We start from the raw sequence: 23,128 nt of genomic DNA on the forward strand, positions 1-23,128 counted from the left end.
ATTTCTGTATTTAGCTAGCCAGGCACTTGTAAATCTAGAGCTCATTTTTATGGAAAAATCAATGCATTTATCCCCTCTGAATAATATATGTTACTTGTGAAAATGAGTCTTGTACTTATAATTTATTTCTAATAGGGGCAGAGAGAAATGCATATGAACACTCAACAAATGAGTTAAAATAAAAGGATGAAAACCCTTATCAATAAAAAATCTTGTTTGGATAGTACTGAGATGATAGGTCTTCCTCAGCCTTCTGCCCCGTTGTTGGAATATCTGGAGGAGGGTATAGCAATTTCTGCATATCACCAGCATTCATTTCCTAGATGGGAATGAGTGTCATCAATTCCACTAGACATGATTCTCCAAGATGGTAAGAAAGCGGACCATGCTAGAGGAACCAATTTGACCCATACTGATTGTCAGAACGATGTCAAAGAATAACATCGCTGGAAGATAAGTCACTCTTTTGGTATAGTTGAGTTGACAGGGATATATGTAGAAAATCAGGCATTTGGAGCACCACAGCTAACTTTTTATTCATATTGTTATTTTTGTCCAAATCTCTTAAGTGTCTCATCTGCAAAGTGTTGAGAAGAGTTACTTATTCATTAAGCACTTTGCATAATCTTTATAAGTAGCACCATGGAAACCAAAAGTACTGTACTACTTTGGTCTTCTCCCTGGTTGAACTCAGAGAAAGGAGTTCCTATTCCATAGTGATTAAAGGAGTAAGAAACAAACAGAAGAAAGGTGGTTATTTTAAATGTTTTCTTAATGAGTAGAGTCTTGAGTTCGTACCTATCCATTTTTGATCTTTAAATGAGAATGGGGATTCATAAACTCAGTCTTGGAAGTAACCACAAGGCTCTTTCCAAATCTTCAAGACACACCTACTGACTTGTACTACTTAGTGGCTGCCTATAGACGTTAATTTAGGAGTGGAATTTATTCCTGGGGTTTTTGCTTTGCTTGTTCAGATCTTGAACGGCAGGCCCTTTTTCTTACCCTCAGATGGCACATAATTCTATCTAGGTAGGTGAAGTGCAAAAGAAAGAAAAATCTGCCAGTAGTGTACACTAGCGACATTTGGAATCTATGGGCCTGATTCCCAGAAATCTGAATTAAAATAAGATTTGGAAATAGAAAAAAAAATGTTGATGTTTCTAATCATTCTAATAAAGTTATCTATTTTCTGTTGGATCATTTTTTTCTACCAAGAGCTGTGCTCTATTCTATATGGAATAGACTACGCTAAGCTGGATAAAAAATGTCACCTTAGGCACCTGAATTAATAGTTCAGTTATGTACTCGGTTAAGTCTTTACTATAGATCAGCATAAGTGTGTTAGACAGACAATTCTTTAGAGCTAACATTTTAAAAAGGTGCCAAAGCCCCTTTGAGATCTGTGTGAATTATCCAGATTCTGGGGGGAAAAAGTTAAATATACAGTGCTTTTTTACCCCCCTCCCTTTCTCAGTTGCACTGAATAAGTAAAATTGCAGCAAAGTTGGCAAGAATAAATACTTCCTTGGTTTTTCTAAAGCTGCAATTAATGATAATGAAGCTATACCTTATATGGCAAGAAATACAGTACAAATTGGATAAGTAAGAAAAATGATCAGCCATTGTGCGCTTCCGATATAGTACATCAAGGTATCGCCACTGTGAGGCTATCTTTATTTTAAACCATTAAACAAAACAATATAAATCTGCAGGCAGGTGTTTCTTGTTGCAGAAGTATTGAAAGTTGTAATGCAAACAATCTAATTTTAGCATCTATGTAGAGTGTGAAGTAAATTTACTGATCATTGATGCATTGAGCATGGGAAGAAATAGTCAGCAGGAGCTTTCAGTGAGATTATCCTATTAAAGCAGGAAGACTTCATGTGGTTGTTAAGGAAGTAGTCAAAAGCAGGTGATGGAAGTGGGGGTTTGACGACTCGTCAGTGGGCCCAGTGTACATGTTAAGTTGTTGTTTTCTGCTCAGCTAAGCAGCAGAGAATTGATATGTTAGCAATGAAGTGCAATGACAATTAAATTGTAACTGACCTACATGTTACCGTCATTACGCGTTCTCTTTTTTACTGCTTTCCCTCTTATTTAATCACACAGTATGGGGTTTTTATTAGGCTGTAATGTTAAAATCTTCATCCATTTAGCCATAAATGTGTGACTGGATATCTATCAGACTTCCTTGCACTATACAAACAAAGCCATTTTGCTGAATCACTGTTGACTTGTTTGTGGCCTAATTTAATGAGTGTAATAACTTACATTACTATCCAGTTAACATTTAGGAGCCCAGAAAAGACCTGCTAGCACGCAGTAAGCTACTGTATACATTCTCTATTCATATCACTCCCCTTTGCAGTAAATTTTATACAATAATATGCACTGCTTACAACACAAGCTCAGCTTCCATCAGCCGAGGGTGGCATTCGAGGAAGTTCACTAGGCTTAGGCTGAAATGCTTCTTACACACAAGAATCAGCCAATATGATTTCCTTTTTCTGGATCCCATAGCAGTTGTATCTTAACCCCTTAAAAAATAATAAACACAGGTTACAACCTGCAGACAAAGACAGCTCAGACCTTCTTCATATTTTCTTACTGATATTTTAAGCCTCTTCCTACCTCCCCCCACCTCGCCACCAAAACTCAGGAATGAAAAATAGTTACTCACAGAGAGAGAAAGAAAAATCACTGTTTGTTAAACAAAATAAAGTTACAGGATAAAATATATAAGCAAGAAGGCAACAAATAAAATGGGTTGTCTCTATGTATATTTATGTGATTAAGCTGTCTGTGATCTTGAATTATGTACCATTTTATATTTCCCTATAAGAAAGCTACCCATCTTCCCCCTCAACCCACACATATCTGTATGTTGTCTTGTTAAATGATTCCTTCACACAAACATACTGTAATTTATTTGTGTTTCCATTACATTACTTAAAAATTAAAAAAAAAAAAGACTCTTTGCCACCTCATCTGCCTTAGCTATTTAACTAGCATCTGAAAATTCAGTGGATCAATTAAGTCATCAAAAAGTCTCATTATTTTCATACAAATGTTATGTGCATAACGAAAGTAAAGTTCTGCACTTGCTTGAAATAACCACTATTTAAAAAAACAACATATACTCACACATACATATATATGGGCTTGACAATTTATAAACAAGTATTTTCATTTTGAGAGATTTGGAGCAGATGGACTTTTTCTTTATCCGTTCAGAGCAATATCTCTGCATTGTTTGTGTCGAGATTTAAGTCTTTAATTACTATCTATTAGGCAATACCTCAGATTGGAATTACAATCTTAGAAGTCTCTAATAATAGCATGGGAAGAAAATCACAGATGGAAGACATAACTTTCAAATTTTATTTCTTTCTATGAAAGAGACAAAAGCAACCTCCAGGCTTCTTATCCCAGGGGAAAATGTATCGCGCTGGACAATGGGGAAATTACTTTAGTTTTAATAAACGATGGGTCAGGTACAATTTTTGAGTATGCTAATTAAAGCTTCTATGTCTGGAGTTGTATCTTGACTATCAAAAGAAAAACATTTTATTGACAAGTTTATTTAAAATAAGCTCTCAGGTCCTGGAAATTAGGAGAGAAAAGTAACAATAATATAATTTCCTTTTTTCAAACTGACCTCCTACTATAAGTGCTGGGAAAAGCCTATGAAAACAAAGAATCAGAATCTTTGTTCTCATATGGCATATATTCTGGTGTATGGGGGAGGGAACATAAACAAAATCACAAGTAAATCTTATATTAGAGGGTAATAAATATTGAGGAGATGGGAAAAAAAAGTAAGGAAGAGGGAGATGGCACGCTATGAGGAAGGTGGGTTTTATTTTGGGTGGTCATGATAGACTGACAAGGTATAGTTGAACAAAGCCATGGAAGGAGCTAATTTAGATACTTCTATTAATGTATAATCTAAATGTATATTATATATAAAAGTACCATGTAGCTTTATACATCACATGTTATATTAATCAAGTATTCTCATGATGAATTGGATATCAACCAAAGAAAGGTTTGAAGGGCGGCTAGCAAAAAAATATAGACCGTAGGTGGTGTGGAGTCAGGCCACTTGGAAGACTGGCCTTTACATCTCCTTAAGACCTCTCTATTTTGAATCCATACTTCATTATTTGTCTCTGGAGTAAACCTGTCCTTTCAGGGATCTGGCATGATAGCAGTGTCAAGCCAGGTTGGGTGAAGATGCACCTGTGTTATCTTGACTCTGACACTATGTAACGCATGGATAATCAGATCATCAATTCCACTTTTCGGCACTTACTTGCAGTCGGGAACTAACTATAAAACACCCTTGTGAAGTAGGTATTATTAGGCACAATTCAAAGCTGAATAATGTGGAGTTCAGGGAAAGTAACCACTATGAAAATGTTCAGCCCACTACTGAGTAGAAAAGTGAACTCTCTGGCCCCTGTACCACAGCTCTTTCCATTCTTCGTAGCACATGCGCACGCGCATGCGCACCCCCCTCGCACCCCCCCCACACGAACAACAACAATGACAAAAAACAAAAACAAAAAGAGCAAAACAACCTGTAGTGTCAATCAAGAATATCACATGCATGGGAAGGTTAACAACAACTAACAACAACTTGGAATAGAGGTTGAAAGTGCCACTGAATGTGAATTTAAATGCTACCACTTCTGCAAATTATGCACACAGTTACAGTGGTGCTCCTTGATCTAAAATGTGGAGACTAAATCGAACTTTTGATGAGAACTGCCAATTTATTGATGCTTCCTTCTTTCCTGAGGGTGGCTTCTGCTAACCCATATGGCACTTTTGTATGGGTAGAAAAATGGATCCTTTCCTCCAGATGGAGACAGCTCAGTGTTGGGACTAGGCAAGTAGACTACTAGTAAGATTTTTGTCCCCATAGAGTGTCATTGTGTATGCACGACCAGTACCAGCAATTCTTGGCCGCCCTACTTTCTAAATTTAAACAGTGGCAACCTAACCAGTGAAAGAAGTTAGAGAAGCCCCATCTTTATTTGAAGTGGTCATTTTCTTCATGTCCTTGTGTGACTGCCTCTTACATCACCTTTCTTGACTGACATTTTAAGAAGATCATGGCAGCAAGGATAATTATTAGGAATTTTAATGAAAGTCAGTAAGAAGAAAGCAATTTATTTTGGTAACAGGATAATCTTGGATGAGCATGTCTGAAGATGCAGAACACTTTCTGTCCACCTTCTTCTTGTTCATTTCCTTTCCAACCTGTGGAACTGAGCCACTTCAAGCAACAACAACTCGGTGTAAAACAAATGTGGTTTTTGAGCCAAAAAACGAAAAATGGGTTCAAAGCCCAGGTCTGCCATTTACAAACTGCATGATTTTGTCTAATTCTTTCCTTCATCTTTCTATGTGAATTTGTCTTCTTACCGGCTTAAAAGAACTGGGATAATAGCTCTACTTTTCAAGATTTTTTAGGAAAATTAAATATGTACCTGGATTGTTTTTCCCCCTCACTCTGCTACCTGATATCTATAGGAAGAGATCTTTGCTCCTTGGTCCAAGGCACTCTTGATGTCACTGAAGTTCTGTCTTTACGATGTCATCTCCAGTCACAACCACCTTCCAACCCCCAGCACGCCCTGACACATTCCACTTCTGTACTATACTTTCTGCTTTCACAATACCAAAATGATTTTAATTCCCACATACACAACATAATATTTCATGCCTCTACACCATACTATAATTCTCTCTGCTTGGAATAGCCACATCTCTCCCATGGTCTTTTTGGAAAATTCCTATTCATTCATAAATCCTGACTTAGCTTTTTTCCCCCTTAGTTTATATTTATTTATTTTGAGAAAGATAACAGAGAGCAAACATAGGAGGGGCAGAGAGAGAAGGAGATAGAATCCCAAGCAGGCTCTAGGCTGTTAGCTCAGAGCTTAATGCGGGGCTTGAGGTCACAGACCATGAGATCATGACCTGAGCTGAGACCAAGAGTTGGACACTCAACTAACTGAGCCACCCAGGTAGCCCCTGATTCAGCTTTTACAAAATTAAATGAAACAATACATGCTAAGTGTTCAGTTCAGTGACTGGCACATTGGAAGAACTCAGTAAATGACAGCTGCTTCTTTCCTATGAAAACTTCTTCCATACAATTAAATATGCTTCCTATTCTGTGTAATTGTACCACGCGTGGTCTTTTCATATATCTCACTTTATTGAAGACAGGCAATAAGGATGGCATAGTGAAGAAAGCATTGGATTGGGATCATTCTGTCACTCTTCTGATCCCAGCTCTGGCACGTTACTAACTCTGAACTTTAAACAAATCATTTAAGCTCCATGGCCTTTACATCAGGGATAATATTATTTACTTTTCTGGATGGTTGTAAGAACTAGAATTAGTGACTTCATGGTACATGGCCAATGAAAATCAGCTACTAACACTATACTGTACAAATCAGCAGCTATTACTATTACTCTATGGTGATATCCCTCCATATCACTCTGCATGGAATCCAAAAAATTTAACCTAAAAAATACAAGTTGAGTTATTATGCAGTTAATTTTTGAGTATAGGTTTGTTTGAAGCCAGTAATGAAATCCAACATTCAATCATGTTATATATGAATTTGCTTTGTTGCAAAGTGCATTACTATGGGTTTTTTTTCGTCATTGCTCTTGCACTTTCTTTCATGCCTACCTTATTTACTAGACTACTAATTCCTTTACTATAGACCATACATTCTTCCATATAGTCTAGAATTCAGATTAAGGGCTGAACTACTTAGGTGCCAGTCCCCTCTATCATCTGATTCCATGACCCTGGGGATACTACTTAAACTCCCTAAATCTTGGTTTCCTCCTACTAAAATGAGAAGGATGACGGTACCTATGTTATAGAAGTTTGTGAGGACTAAGATGGTGAGGGCTGATGGATGTAACAGAATCTGGCACTTACTAAGTGCTCATTAAAATTTGTGATTATCATTAGCATCATCTTGTTCTTATCACTATAGTGATTATTCCTATTCTGACCCCAGCACCTGTAAAAGAACCTCTTTTCATAGTAGACATTCGGTAAATCTTAGTTTAAGATTTCATTAAATCCTCTTAAAATTTGGAAGTTCTCACCAAGGATAGATCCCTTGCAGGCATCTCCAGATGGCTGAGTGTGAAAGGATCACTCTCTAATTGGCCTGAATTCCCCCAAGTCAGCCATTCTCTCAGCACCATACTGAGGGCCTGAGGCCCTCTCACCCAGCTACCTCTCCTTCTTCCACCTCCTTCCACCAGAACTGGCCAGCCTCGGGGCAGTTGGCTTCTGTCTGCCTCTCCCACCAGTCACTGCCAAGGATGCTAGCCAGTCCTTTATTGGAGCCAGGTGGAGCTGGCAAAGCCAGCTGTTGTCCGCCTTGTGTTGCCTGGACTTGTGGATGCCAATCTTCCTCCTGCCTGGCTCAGGATAAATCTCTGGCATCTTTGCTCTTTTCTGCAAACCCCAGGCATAGGGTCCCAATACTCGAGATTTTTCTTGTGGGAATGGCACCATTATGAAAGTGATAATCCTATCATTCGTTTACCTACGTTCACTTGTTTGTTTTACTGAGAGTAGATCAGTGTAAATGAGACATGGCATCCTTTACCCTCCAGAATTCAAAGAAAATAAATATGCAGATTCAATAGAAAGGGGAGGGGGATGCCTAAAATATCAAACAAGCAACTTCTGAATCTAGGTGCCTTACACTGAATCCTCCAACTCTGGGCATATCTTCTAGGAAGTTTCCATTTGTAATTATGCTGAGCTACAAGCTGATTGATCTCTCTTTAGAGGGGAAGTGGAAAAACAGAACTTAAGTGTTTTCAGTATTCAGCTCTCCTAACTGCTACAGCCACGGCAGGCTTATCTGGTGGGAGCTAGCAGGAAGCCTATAACCGCTTCATCCTCACTCCCCAAACGCTGGCAACAATTAAATGAATTCTTAAGAAGAGAATCAAAAAAGCAGGAGGCAAAATGAATGGCTTATCCAAGTGCTGAGGAAGGAGAGGCTGTGTATTCAAGATGGAAAGAATATAAATACACACACACACATGCATATTATGTTACATATCTATAAAAATGTGAAATGTTATTTATTTTGAGAATACCCAGTCATTTCCATCTGTAGTAAGAATCCATAATAACATTCTCTGTTTATATAACTCTTTTCACCTCAAGAGATCCCGAATGCATTTCAGACAGCTCTATATACAAACAGAGGCCAGGAGCTCCGCCATCTCTGGAACTGGCGGCGGGAGCCCGGCAGGGAACGTGTGTGTGGCTGCATGTATCTTGGCGACCGCTGATGGAAGAGGGGCGTGTTGGTCAAGGACAGCGGGGCGACCCCCGCATTCTTAAGATAGTGTCAGAGGGGCCTTCAAAGTCTGGGTGACACCTCAAATTTTGAGAGCTAATTAAGAAAAAAAGCTGAAGAGAACTCCATTTATTTACTTTGGAAGGATGAAGGATGATGTGGGGCAGAGCAAGGTTAGTGAAGCAGTGACTCCAGGGAGTAGAAATAAATCTGCAGCATAGATCACAAAGTCTTCCCCTCTAGCTTATATATTCTTATTACACCGAATACACTTAAGATGGGTGCACACATAAAAGGGTAATATCTGTTGATTCATTTATACCCCCATTTTCTGCTTTCCCAGAAAGGGCTGACCAGATTAGCTGAAATCCTCTTTCTCTTTCCTTCACCAGTTCAGTCCACAACATAGCTGGTCTGCTCCCAAATAAGTCTCATTGTTATTGTTTGTTTGTTTTTTGTTTGTTTGTTTTTAAATGAGAACTAAGAAGGCAGCAATCCTCAGAAACCAAGGCTTGGCAGAAAAGTGTATTTCTATATGGCCCTAAGTGTGGATTTCCTGAGCCACTAAAGGCAGCACAACAGAAACTTCCAAGTATCCAGAAAATAAACTGGAAAATGGCTAGTCCCCGTCAAAGAAAATACTACTGCCCAAGTGCCCAGTTTTCAGTATTGCACTCGGGATCCTTAAATCATGTCTGTCTGATGAAGAAACGTATTCCTGGGAACAGAAGTGGGAGATGCGGTGGAGTGACACGTCCTGTGGTGAAGAAAGGAGAGAAGAGACTCTAGTGTGCAAGTGGCCGGCCGTCCGCTCTCGAAAACCCCCTTTCCCACAGCACTCTTGGGCCCTTTCACAAATCCCTCTAGCGCCATGGTGTCATGGTCCCTGAGGCACGTCATGCCAGAAATATCCAATGTCTGAGTGCAACCCAATACAATATAGTTCCTAAACACAATATAGTCCCTCTAACTCAGACAGTAGCTTTCCTAATGCCTGTGACCTCCAGGGCTTCCCACATAAACTCAGCAAATAACCGACAGAGGGACACAGGGATCCTGAGTTCCTTAGGGGCTTCAATTTGAAGCAAGCAGAGCAGTGAAGATTACCTGGTACAGGAAACGAGCCTCACTATTACTTTTTGGGGTAGTGTCCTGTGAAGGGCGATGGAGGGGAAACTGGCAGTGGTAGAATGACAACTGGGGCCACTCAAAACATTTCTGCGGAACTTATCCCTTCCTAAAAAAATACGTCTCTACTTGCCACACAGCCTGGAAGAATAGCAATAAGAACAACTGAGCACAATCAGAGGAGTCCACTTGAAAGGGATAGTCCCATATTGAACCTGACTCTCACATGATCTCAATGAAGTCAGTAGAGTACAAGCTTTACAAACCAAGAAAGTGAGGCTTAGACAAGCCAAATGACTTAATCACCTCCAGAGCTGGGGGTGAAGCTAGAAACTTCTTATTCCAGAATTCCAAGTTCTTCCTATTGTACCTTGTCCAAAGTTATAATCAGTAGATGGACATTTGTGATGAACCAGTATTTCACTTTGACCTTTAGAACCTTCAGCCTTCATCTCTCCATTAGCTTGAATAAGGGCTAGGGAGACATGAGAACCTATCAAGTTTATAGGGAAAAGCCATAGGAATTTTACTTCTTCTTTGTAGTTCCCATTTATTTGTTCCTCATCACTCTTTACACTATTCAAAAACACATTTAGGCAAAAACAGAAATGGAATCACTAGCTTTGACAAGAAGATAGATGGATATAGGTGTATTTATTTTAAAAATACATTATATACTATTTCAATTCTAATGAATTATTAGAAATGTTTAAAAATTCTTACAAAGAGCCCCCAAATGGAAAAGATAGTGTTCCCCTGGTAGGACCAAAACATCAAAGGCTATGCAGTTCAAGGCAGGAAAATGACCAGAGTCCTAGAACCAGAGACTGTTTCCTGAATTTTGGAAGATGTTGCTCAACACCAACAAAGGGAGCATATACTTATTTACGCACTAGTCAGTAAGCCCGGGAGCTCATTTCAACAAGTCAGTTTAGGCTTACAGATAAAAGCAAAATACTCCAAAAAATTAAGGAAAGTTTGGATGCATTCAAGCATGGCAGGCACTCAGTGGAAGGTTTGAAGAATACCCTTACTTTCCCCTAGCTTTGGACGGTAACTATGCTCTCCAAGACATGTTTCTTGGTGTCCCTATCAGAAAAAATCTCATGTCTTATACAACAAGTAAAATAGCAAACAGGCCCAATGTGACACTATTTTAAATAAGGAACAGGTCACATTGTCCTTTTCCCGGTCTCGAGGCAAAGATTTCACTCTGTTCTGGAGTGTTCTGTAGCTGTTGGCAGAGCTGACCACAAGGATAATCATCTTCAGAGAGATTTTCTTACAACTGAGTGGAAAGGTACTTTTTCACATATTTAGAAAACATGTAAGCATGTGTTAAATGGAATTTTATCCTAGCAAACAAAAAATAAAGACAAAGGAATGATCTTTAAATGCCAGAGCTGCCAAGGAGAAGCAGGGATCCATCAGTCAAGAAATTTAAGAGTTTGAAGGAAGTGAAATTCTGTCATATCCAGAAGGAGAACAAGAAATATCAGTGAACAATTCTAAACACTACCAGCAGGATATTTGCTTACTTGACACCAGATGGCTGAGCCAATATTATCATGCACAAAATGCAGGGGGCAGGTACCAGTTTAAGATAAGGAAGAGCTTCATGTAGTAGAATGAACTTCATTGGTTATATTTTGAAAGAAACATAAAGACTAAAAAACTAAAGCTAAAAAAAAAATTTCACAGAAATCTAAAATGACTGTAGGAGCCAGGTAGGTAGCATAACGTGTGAATCATCTAGGAAAAAAATATACATTAAACATATGGAAATAATCTATGGCTCCATAAAGACATTTGCTCTCTGCCATGTGTCTTCAGAAATGGAGCCTTTCCCATTGACTTTTAAAAGGGACATATGAGTAAAGGGACACTCATTTAATTCAACACAAAACAAAACTATGTAAGAGGAATGATGGATGGGTAGCTGACACTCAGCCTCAGCCCAGGGGCCAATAGAGAGTGGAGGGGACAAAGCAAATTTGGAGAGTGTGCGCCCTGTGAAGAAGGGTATACAATGCTAACTGATTATTGCCATGTGGGGAGACTGGCCCAATGTGGACAGCTTTTCCATTTTTAGTTTTTAAGAAGGGCCAGAAATCTTGATGTGGACATGCAATCTCCCATTTTTAAATGTTTGGGCAATTATTTCCAAAAGATACTCAGTGGGCCAAACAAAACATGATGTAGGCTGTATCTGGCCAAGAGCCCACCAGTTCATGGCTTCTGCTGGAAAGAACGATTCTGTTATAAGCATGGGTGTGGAGGGAAAAGGAGAATCGTATGGTCTCTAAGATCCTGTTGGGAGTCCAATAAATAGCACCCCTCTTCCTGAATCCTGAACTGACTCAAAAATGAGACAAGAGAGCGAGCTATAGGGGAGGGGGTGTGTGTGCAAATTACAACTTTCCTAATGAATAAAACAAGGTTGGGGAAAATGGGTAAAAGAGCTTGCTGGAATTAGAGACCGTGGACTGGGTGAGGCCTCTCTTTCCTCTCCTCCTCATTTCCCACACCCACCTGTAGGATGTGTGCTCCTTGCAGGTAGCTGGTTCCCTAAAAGGACACCAAGAAGAATGGGGGCAGAGCTACTCAGGCTTCATATTTCCCTCCAGATGCCCCTGTCAGATAATTCGCTCCTCCTCCCACAGCGACAATGGGGAGAAGGGGCTTGAATGAAGGGGCTGATAGAACTCTGGAGGATTTCAGATACATAATACTGGTGGAGAAGACAGGATCCCCTCAACAATTATTTCTAGCCAAGGCCACCTTTAACACACAGTGCATCTTTGTGCGAGTTACAAAAAGGCACTCCACCCTGGCAGATGAATTGCAGAAAGGCCCTTTCCTCCCGGCTGATGCAGCCCCAAGCTGGGGCACACACAACTTGGCAAGCAGTAGCCGGGCTAGATTCCAGCCCACACTTGCCTACTCGGCCTAGTGCCTAAGTACAAAAACCCACAACTGCCCATAGCAGCCCTGCTTCAGACTCTAATAATCCTATCAATTTGATTCCAGACTCTTCAGGCTCCAAACTAACCACATTGTGAGTAGCACCCACTCTCCGTCCACCTCAAACTGTTGGAATTAATATTGGCCCAGGCTGTGTCAAGCTTGTGAATGGGGTGAAGCCGAGGAAAGGTTGGCTGCTTGGCACAGCCTGTGCCTTATTATTATTATTATTATTCTCTCAATTTCCCAATCACTAAGTTGGTACAAATTCCCAAAGAATGAACAGCCATTTTTTTCAGCATGTCAGAATTTAGTGAGGCTATAATCATTTCTTCACAATGTTTTTTAGTAAAGAATATATTAAGGGAGACATTGTTTTAAAAGTTTCCATGTACAACTGTGGCTTGTCCCAAATTCTTTGTATTCAGATGTCAGACTATAATTGTTGGTTAGCAGCAAGGTTACCAGATGGGTTATAAAATGCATCTCAAATGAATATCAAAAGGACTTAAAGAAAATGCAATTAACAGCTGGTGTAGTTGAGGCAGGCTACAGTTTCACTGTAAAGAAAATGAATACCATCCTTGTTAGAGCTGAGCACATTTCTGAATCCATGATCTAACATCTTCTCTCCTAGAGTTCAACCCACACGGAAACACACACACACACACACACACACACACACACACACACACACACACACACAGCTGCAACCAAAAAGACAGAAAGAAACAAAATAAAAAAGAATAGAAATTTCTATTTATCAGAGGTGAGAGACATGTCCATGAAGGGGAAAGCAAAATGAAAAACAAAGAATATTTACGTGAAGCAGATCTCTAACATTTCATAACCAGGGAAATGCAATCAGCACTGTCTCCAGAGAGATCCACACAGCCTGTTAGACTTCTACATTCTTTCATATTTCTACTCAAGCCAGGTGCTTCAGGAAACAAAAATTAAATGTTTGATACCACTTAGCTGGAAGTGAGTTCTTTCCTCATTCCACAGAATTCCACATTTTTGCCAACCTATTTCCAGGTCACTGGTGTGTTTTAAGAAAGCAGACATGGCAGACTGGATAATCTACAAAGGCCACTCTTTGAAAACTCCACTTAATTGAGACTCACCCATTCATTCATTCATTCATTCATTCAAATAATACTTATCAGGGATCTCTAAGCAGGCATGTTATGACTGCCTCTGTAGCACCCTTTCCTTTCCCCTGTGAGCATGAACTACACAGCCGAAGTTGTTTTTATGTACAGTATAAAATCCACACGTTTTTTTCTCAGTGAGATGAGCAAGCAATACGTTTACCCCTTGATAAGTATTTGAGGAAGAAACAAGCAAACAAACCTACTCCACATGTAATTTCATGTGTGTAAAAAGAAGGGGGAATATATTTTTACTATGGAGAACATGTACTTGTTATTATCACATTCACCTTAATGTACAGAGGGATGTCCTAAATATAGAGAGGCATCTCGGAGGGGGTGGGGAAGCAAGAAAAACACCCCACTGTTGGCAACCTTGGTGACTCTAATCTCAGGCCAGAAGGCTGTGGCTGAGCCCTCTGCTGTGGTGCACATGGCTTTCTTCATTTATCTTTCGAACTCTCTCCACGTGGAAACTTGCAAGGTGAAAAGCAGGTCTGCAGATAAACACCCCTAACGTAAGATGCCCACAATGATGAGCTTCCCTTCTCTTCTTGCCTCTTCCCTCAGAAAGATAACAAACAGAGGAGGAAAGCGTGGCACATGGGGAAGTGGAGTTAAAATGTACTGCACGTTACTAATCCTAACATAACATTGGCAGCTTGCACCATCCCCCTGCCAAACCCAAATTAACACACTGCCTTACTGGAAGGCAAAGGCTGCAGCTATATTTATAGCTCAATTAACAAGTTTCATAACTAAACCTCCAGAAGTCCTAGGCAAACCTGACAAATGCTATGCATCTTAACACCATGGTGACCCTGCCAGAATGCCACCATCTTCTAACGGGGAACAACTCCTGCTATCACCTTGCGAGAACAATGATGATTGGCACTGGCCCATCTGATAAAGGGAAGCTGGCTGGGCAACTCGGCTCTTGTCAGGGGTACGTCTCATAACAACTCCCAACCAACACACATACGGTTGATTCAGGCAGGCGGCTAATTCTTCTTCCTTTTGCAGATGGATGGAAATGCCTGCTCCTGGGAAGCCAATGGCTACAGAGAGTGACTGCCATCTTATGACTCAGGGGCCTTGGTCCTTCCGGGAACAGTGTCACGGAAGCACAGGGTACATCACTTGGCAAGTATTGTAACTTCAAAACAAGCAGAAAACCCCTTCATGATATCTTCAAAGCAGGTTAATTTTGCTTGGGGTAGAAAGATCCTTCAGACTGTATTAGTGCCCAGGCGGCATTGTGACGATGACTAGGGAGGGTGCGATAGTACTTTTTTTTTTTTTTAAACATAGTTTATTGTCAGATTGGTTTCCATATAACACTGAGTGCAACAGTATTTTTCACACAGCACTTGACTTGGGGCAAACTGCCTTCAGCATCCAGGTGGGCTTTCCCTTTCTTCTGGAACAACATACATGTTTACATGGCACAGAGCTTTGTGATGATTTCCCTGCACATCTGGCTTCTCTGTGGGACTGCTAGCTCTTTGAGCCCAGGAAGGGAGGAGCATCCTGTTATATTATGTCCTCCTCAGCTCTTAGCTCAGAGTAAGTAATAGTACGGTCCAGCATTTCTGAGTGAATGAATGAGTGGATAACTTAATAGATAAATTGGCTGAATGAACAATTTAATAGATAAACAGTACTATTCTCCCACATACTATCAGAACTTTTATGATTCTGCAAACCTCTTGCTTTAGTTTTCTAGCTGGAGTTAAACACATTTCATACACCATCCTTATATCTTCCTGTCAACTATAATCCATCTCCAGCTACCTTTATCATAGGTCCCTTCCCCATTAGACGCTGGCCATTTAGATCATGGAAATTTGGAAAGAAACCTAAAATTTTCTGGTCAGAGCCTTCACTCTATCTCCACTGCCTGAAACCCTTGGCTGCTAACACAGGGCAGAGGTAGATGGTCAACTGTTAACACTGTGTTGATATATCCCAGGTGCACAATTTTGGGTAAGTTACTAATTACTGAGCTTCAGTTTCCCTGTCTGTAAAATGAAAGGGTTAACTTAGAGTTACCCTCAAGTGCCTTTTCAACTTTAAAATATTATGAAGTTTATTTTTCTGCCATCTCATCACACCCACAAGTACTAATGGCAAACACTTCTGTGTCCCTTAAAAATGATGCTTGCAGAAGTTGTTTTAAATACACCCCAAACTTCTCAATGAAAATCCTATGTTTTTTTCCTCTCTCTCAATGAGAAAGCCCATTATTTTTTTTTTTTTTTTTGCTCCTCTGTGCTCTCATTGTTGGGATTTTGATCTCCAAGTACAAGGGTATTCGTTCCAAGGAATACAAGTGGACTACTTTCTCAGGACAATCTGTGTTTGCTGAAAAAAACATCATTAAGCTATAAGCATAGGAGAAAGAGGATAAGACAAAGTGAGGTTCTGTTATCAACGTAGACTGGAGTAAAATTAATAAGGGCTTCTGTCAGCATTCAAGGACCTATTGCCTCCCCCTGCTTTTTCAAGGAACAAGATCTGGAACAAAGATGCCTCTGCCACAAGGATCACAAAGGGGTAGTCTACTGGCTAACAGCGGCCCCCCAATATATTCAGTGGCCAGGTCATGCTCAGCTGCTGTTATTGATGTTTTAATGTGAATCTAAGTGTCTTTGAGTGGGTCATGGACTACTCAGTTTATCAATGGTCCTTACCACTCCTTATACCTTATACCTCTGTCTTATCCCTTTCATTCATTCATGATACTGATCCTTTACCAAACTCAGTATGTCTGTCTTTTCCTACTAAAATAGAATGTTATCGGAATGCCTGAGTGGCTCAGCTGGTTGATCATCAGACTCCTGATATCAACTCAGGTCATGATCCCGGGGTCGTGAGACTGAGTCCCATGCTCCGCACTGAGTGTGGAGTCTACTTCAGATTCTCTCTCTCTCTCCCTCTGCCCTTCTGCCCTGCTTGCACATGCTCTTTCTCTCCCCCTCCAAAATTAAAAAATAACAAAATAAAATAAAACAAAATGTTATCTTTCACGAGTGTAAGACATTCTTCTGTTTGTTCACTATGTACAATACCTAGAAGAATGCTTGTATCATAGTACATATTCTGCCCATATTTGTTGAATGACTGACTGACTGAATGAATGAATGAATGAAAGCCCCTCGCCAGCTGCTTCCTCTCAGAGCTCCCATCACACTCTATGTACTCTACTGCAATAGCCTTAATACAACAAAACTTTATTAACTACTAGACACTATGGCAGGTACTGGAGATATTGAGGTGAACTAGACAGAGTTCCTTGTATCAAAAGCTCACATTTAAGAGAAAGGAACAAGCAAATGGGCAAATATGACAACATGATGTTCCATGATGTTCATGATGTTCCATGAAAAGACTGAGAGAAGGCAGAAAACATTTGTAATGTGCCTCAGCAGTAGTAGAAATTCAGTACCCGGACGAGAGAGAGAGGGGACTCTACACCAAGAGAACAGACTATGCAAGGTCAAGGGGCAGTCAAGGTACACATGCTCAGGGCCAGGCTACCCCAGTGAAAGTAGAAGAGAGAGCAGCTGGAGGAGGCCCTGGGAAGGAGCACCACTGCATGATTGGGGACACATTTACAGCCGAGCCCAGGGGTTCAGATGCTATTCTGCAGGAAAGAGACACTATTCAAGTGTTTCAAACAGGGAGTGCCAGGGAGACCATGACGTTTTAGAAAGTTACTCTAACTTGCACTGTAGGGTAGAGGGTGACATGAGAATATGCTCAGAGATTTTACAGCCGTCTAGAGGAGAGGAGGTGGAAGCCTGGGTTGAGGCAGGAAAAGTTGTTTCTCTTGGGAGAAACTTATGCAATAAAATTTTGGAGACAGAACGATAAAATTAACAAGGGAGAGGGGAAGAAGGGTGAGAAATAAGTGAAGCTTGAGGTTTCTGGTTTGGGCCGACTGGATGGATGATGCTGTGAAGGAAAGAGGGCAGCAGAGGTAACTAGGAGGGGCTACAGCCACTGAGTTGTCAGTACCATGGTCCACAGTGACTTTTCTGCTGACAGTTTCAGAAAAATGAGGGGAATGAAAGTAAGTGCTGTCGATCAAAGAATGAATATGACATGAAAAATAAAAGACTTGTAGAAGAAGATGCCATTTATTTATTTTTTTGAAAAACTCAGAGAAGCAGATTGGAGGGAAGGATAGGCAGAGCACAGGAGGCTTTTAGAGCAGTGAAACTCTTCTGTATCTATTATAACGGGAGATATAGCTCATTCTACATTTGCCAAATACAGAATGTACAGCACCAAGAGTGAGCCCTAATGCAAACTATGGACTTGGGTGATAGTAATGTGTTAATATAGATTCATTGATTGTAGAAAAACTATGGTGGGGGATACAGACAGTGGGAGAAGCTGTGTAGGTGTGAGGGTAGGGATATATGGGAGCTTTGTACTTTCTGCTTCAATTGTCTTGTGAACTTAAAACAGCTCTAAAGAATAAAGTTTAGGGGCACCTGGGTAGCTCAGTTGGTTAAGCATCTGACTTTGGCTCAGGTCATGATCTCACGGTTCATGAGTTCGAGTCCTACATCAGGTTCCGCACTGACAGTGCAGAGCCTGAAGCCTGATTGAGATTTTGTGTCTCCCTCTCTCTCTGCCCCATGCTCATGCTCTGTCTCTCTCAATCAATCAATCAACAAACAAACAAGCAAACTGAAAAAATTTTAAAAAAGAATGAAGCTTATTAATGAAAAAAACTTGTTAAAGTTTGTAAAGAGAAATAAGGTGGTATCTTGAGAGGAAAGCAGTCAGGAAAGATAGTGGTTTTCTTTTCTCTCTCTCTCTCTGGTTCATAGAATAGGAGAGACTTATATAAGTATAGAGGCATGTAAGTATTTACAGGCTGTGAAGTGGTCAGTAAGGAAAATATCTGAAAGAGGAAATAGAGCTGATGCAAATAAAAGTTCTTGGGAAGGACTTAAAATGGTGCCTGGTACATAGTAACTGAACTGCTCAATAAAATGTTAGATCATTATCATTACCATAATATCCATTATTTTCTTCTGTATCTTATAGAAATTTAGGTCACTCCTCCAGCTCTATAATGAGATCATTGGTTCACAAAGAAAAAGGTTATGACTGCTTAGAGTTTGTGTTCCTTGTAAGCATTTATTCTAATTTCTCGAACAGAATCTTCTTTCATTGACTGATTCATTCAAAGTAGTTTCTGATAAGCGGTAGAATTGGAATCTTCTCAGGTGGTCATTTTGGCTTCCCTCTTTGAGTATACTTCACTCATGTTTATCCTTACCTTCAAAGTACCATATTGTATGTATTAAACAAATGCCCCGGCCCTCTCAGATACAAAACTAAACTTGTCTATGTAAGTTTTGAGACCTTCAACCACATGCAGCATAATTACAAGTCTAGAAGGAGGACATTGAGGGCTCTAGCTAGGGCAGGATCAGAGACTCCAAAATGACATCCAGAATTGGGTTCCTTCTATTTTTCTGCTATGTTGGTCTTAGTGTTGGTTTCATCCAAAGGCTGGCTTCCCTCAATGTCACAAGATAGCACAGTAGTTTTAGGTGTCACATATAGATAGAATGACATCCGAAGAACAAGAAACCATTTCTCCCTGTCACCTTTGTTGTAAGAGGGAACCTTTCCAAAAGGTCTCCAACAGACTTGCCTTCCATCTCATGGGCCAGAATTGTATCACAAGAACTTCAAGCTATCTTTCGGTAGCTTTAGATACATGGACACTACGATTGCCTTAGACTAATTAGGAGCCACCCCTTGGGAAGAAAAGCAACCTTTTCAGAAGTACACAGTCTTGCAGAAGAAAGGCTACCCTGGAATACACAGGATTCTGTTTAGAAGGCTAAGTCAGGGGGTGAGGAGATGCATGTTGGATAGGCAGTCAACAGTGATTTGTTAGAATCAAAACCAATACAACATAAGGGGAAAAACCAATATAAAATGGTACCTCTCCTAACTTGTGGACATACAATGTGCTTCTGGAAGTTACTCTATGAGCAAATAGATGACATCACAGTGAAATGATAAGCAGGTAAATAAATACTAAAAGTTTCAACCAGGTGATATGAGAAGGGCATTATCAAAGTGCCTGGAGACTCACCACACACACTGCACTGCTGTCTCAGTATAGTTCCCACGGTGCAGCGTGAGAGACTCCTCATTCACTCCACCAGCATTTCAGGGTCTGTGATGTGTCAGACCCAATATCAAAGCCTAAAAATAAATATTAATAAAATCAGTTTTCCTTCACCACAACACATGTTCCTACACTAAAATATATAATCGATAACAGAAAGACTAACAACTCAATCAATAACTGTAAAATGTATTTTAGGTCCATGATAAATATACTAGGCACTTCTACTTTTTAATTTGGGGGTAGGAGGATTTCATAAAGGAATGTGACGCTTGAACTGGGACTTGAAAAATAATTAGTTGTTTCTGAGCTGAAAAAGGGACTGGGAAGGACATTTTAAAAAGAGGAAATATTATACCCAAAGGTGCACAAGTGTGAATTAGTGTTCTGCCCCCATGAAACTCCAAGTGGATATCCAAATGGCCAGAGAATAGAGTTCAAGAGGAGATATGGATGGAGGTGAGCCTGGAGGTGTGGCCAGGAACCATATGATGGAGAGTCTTTTTTATCTCATGTATATAAATTGGGATCTCGTGCAATAAGTATCACTGAAGGCTTAATAAAGTGAATAGACATCTTACAATATCACTGGCAGCTGGGTCATGGGGAGATTGGGGTGAGAGCAAGTCTAGAGGCAGGGTGTTCAGTTTAGCAGTTGTTTCAATAGTTCAGGAACATCATGACATCACTTGAGGCAAGGCAATAACAAGGAGTCTGGAGAAGAGGAGAGATGAAAGATTTGATGGAACTCAGTAAAAATCTGAATGTGGAAAAAGAACTGGAAAATTCCAGAATGATCGGGTAAGTATGATTAATGAGGACAGAGGAGACAAGAGAAAAAGGCAAAATTCAGGGTGATCAACTTCTCTGGGTATGCGAGGGCCTTTCCAGATTTAGTGCTAAGAGATCTACATCCTGGGAAGCCTCTCAGTCCCAGGCATACCAGGGCAATTGGTTATCACACGAGGAAAAGTACATTTGCAGGAAAGTGAGGTAAGTACAATTTGGTAGGTAATGAATTTCAAACCTATTAGGCAATAGAACATTCAAATGGCACCTACTTAACCCCCAAATAGCTGATCAGCTCAGTGAAAATTCAGCCAGTTAGTGGTCACTAGCTATACACTGCCCAAAAAGATGGTTTTCAAACAATTTTCACATTTCCACTCCATCTTGTAAACACCATCCAGCTTTCACACAGTGAAGACAGGAGGTCCTCACACAAGTGGTTTGATAGTCCTTCTCCACCAGGGCTGGTGGACTACAGACACAATGCAAAGGATGAATGATGGGCACTTTTTGAGCCCTTCATGCAAATCACTTTAAAAACATTATCCTTACAAGGAGTATATGCGATAGTAATCTATAGTCGTTTCTATCAAGGGGACTACCCATCTGTTTTGCTGCCTAAAACTTATTATTCATCACAAAACAAAGCATTTCCATTCCTTATTTATTAATCTTTGTATCACAGACATACCTGTACTGTACATGTGCACTCAACAATTTGTTGCAAAAATGAATTATTTTAAGTCCATAAAAGTATATATTTTGCTTATTACACATTCAATCCAAACAGCTATAATCTTTAAATTCCTTATCTTTTTTTCAACAAAGAAGAACTTGAAAACCAATAGTTTTAGGTTGGTTCAATAGCTCTGAGGTGATTCTAACCATCTAGTTTCACTTCGTAAAAACCTAAAAACATCATGGCAAGAAGGTAGTTCCATTTGATACATTTATTTGTGCTTGAGACCAATATTGTTCTACCAATAGCATACTCTATATAAAGTGACCCAGTGCTCTGAGAGTCCCCAAATGCCTTATTTAAAACAATGGAGCAGACACTGAGGATGGTATTCAACTCTTAGCTTAGCAATTCCCACTACTGATTTAAACCAGACCTTCAGTGTTATTTTAACATAGGTTTTGGATTTAATTATCTTAAATGTCTAAAAGAATGCATACAATTCCCAAACTGTTTATCTCTTTTATGGTAAAATCTCTTCCCCTATCCCTAGAAATCTGTTTTAATTATTTAATCAGTTTGGCTGAAACTCACAAAGCATTAAATTGTTAGTTGTTACTTAACATTCCTTATAAATTGCATTTATTAATTTCTGGATAGAGACTTGTCCATTGCTACAGTAATTTAAATTAGTACCACATGGTTACAGACCGCTGCTGAATGATGATTAAATCTTTGGGGCAAATTCAGTCTTTTAAGATTTAAATGGCACTAGAGATAAGCTAACCAAATTTGGGTCCAAGAAGTTACAATTTATCAAAAATGTAATAAACCATGGCCGGAATATTCATCGTAAGCAGCACATAATGTGGTCCATGAAATGACATTTTAGCATCTCTCTCACTGTGGTCACAGGGAAGCGCTGACGGTGCAGACACAGCAATGCTCCATTGATATTTAACAGTTCCCATCTACAAGGTACTTTGCAATATTGTGGCTTTTTATACACTTAAGTCCCCCTGACACTCTATCAGTCATTTTGTTATTCAACATAGTGACATATTCCTTTCTCGGTGCTTTAATTTCCCAGGCACAAACAATCAACATAGCACACAACCCTCTGGGACCTCAGCAACAGAAGGGGGAACTGTAGGGCCTGGTGGCATTTCAGGATGATAAAGCGCTAGGGGAAAGTTCTGGTAGGGACTGTTGACTTTACCCTACGTAGTTAGGTAGAGGTGATGAGGGCCAGGCTCGGGGAAAAGTGAAGAGAGCTCAGGTCACAAAGGTGAAGAGAGGCTCTAGAATTCAGTTTCCTTACTTGCAATCCAGAAATGTTTCCTCAATAGCTACTACCACCAAAGGGTCTATTCGACTGGTAGGACCCTGGATCTTAACATTTACTCAGAACACTGAAAGGAGCTAATCATTTCTTCCCAGGGAACCAATGGGGGAAATCAAGTGGTTAAAAAAAATGAACCTTTCTACTGCTTCTGAATACTTAAAAAATAATAATAACTAAAAAAGAGGTTAACAGGCAGGGCATAGGGGAGACCATAAGTGCCTCCTACTGTAAAGACTGACTGAAATACTCAGGTAAAATAACAAAATCAACTCATAAAATAATAGATTCATCTTCCTGCTGCTAAAGATAAATATTAAATAATCCTATGTGCTGCTGGCTGAAAATTAATTTCAGTAAGGCAAATAGTATAGTATGTATATGTGTTTCAATTTCTGTTTGGCAAGGTGCCTATTTTGAGCATCCTGCACAGACCTTTGAAGTACTTGGGCTTCTCTGATAATGCAGATGCTTAAACAAGAATTGCTTTCTCAGGGCTCCCAAGCACTGTAAAAAAAAAAAAAAAAAAAAAAA

At 39.9% G+C, this 23,128-nt stretch overlaps 1 protein-coding gene across 1 annotated transcript in view; it reads right to left on the reverse strand.

Annotated features, from left to right (window-relative positions):
- Positions 1 to 23,128, reverse strand: part of LOC144233372 (uncharacterized) — a 460,671-nt gene that overhangs the window by 130,299 nt on the left and 307,244 nt on the right. The window contains exon 5 of the mRNA XM_077766213.1: positions 19,749 to 19,861. Coding sequence (XP_077622339.1) covers positions 19,806 to 19,861 — 56 coding nt within the window. The 3' untranslated portion in view covers positions 19,749 to 19,805. The remainder of the gene's footprint in view (positions 1 to 19,748; positions 19,862 to 23,128) is intronic.

Source organism: Crocuta crocuta, unplaced genomic scaffold (genome assembly GCF_008692635.1).
Source record: "Crocuta crocuta isolate KB4526 unplaced genomic scaffold, BGI_CrCroc_1.0 scaffold113, whole genome shotgun sequence".
NCBI classification, from domain to species: Eukaryota; Metazoa; Chordata; class Mammalia; order Carnivora; family Hyaenidae; genus Crocuta; species Crocuta crocuta.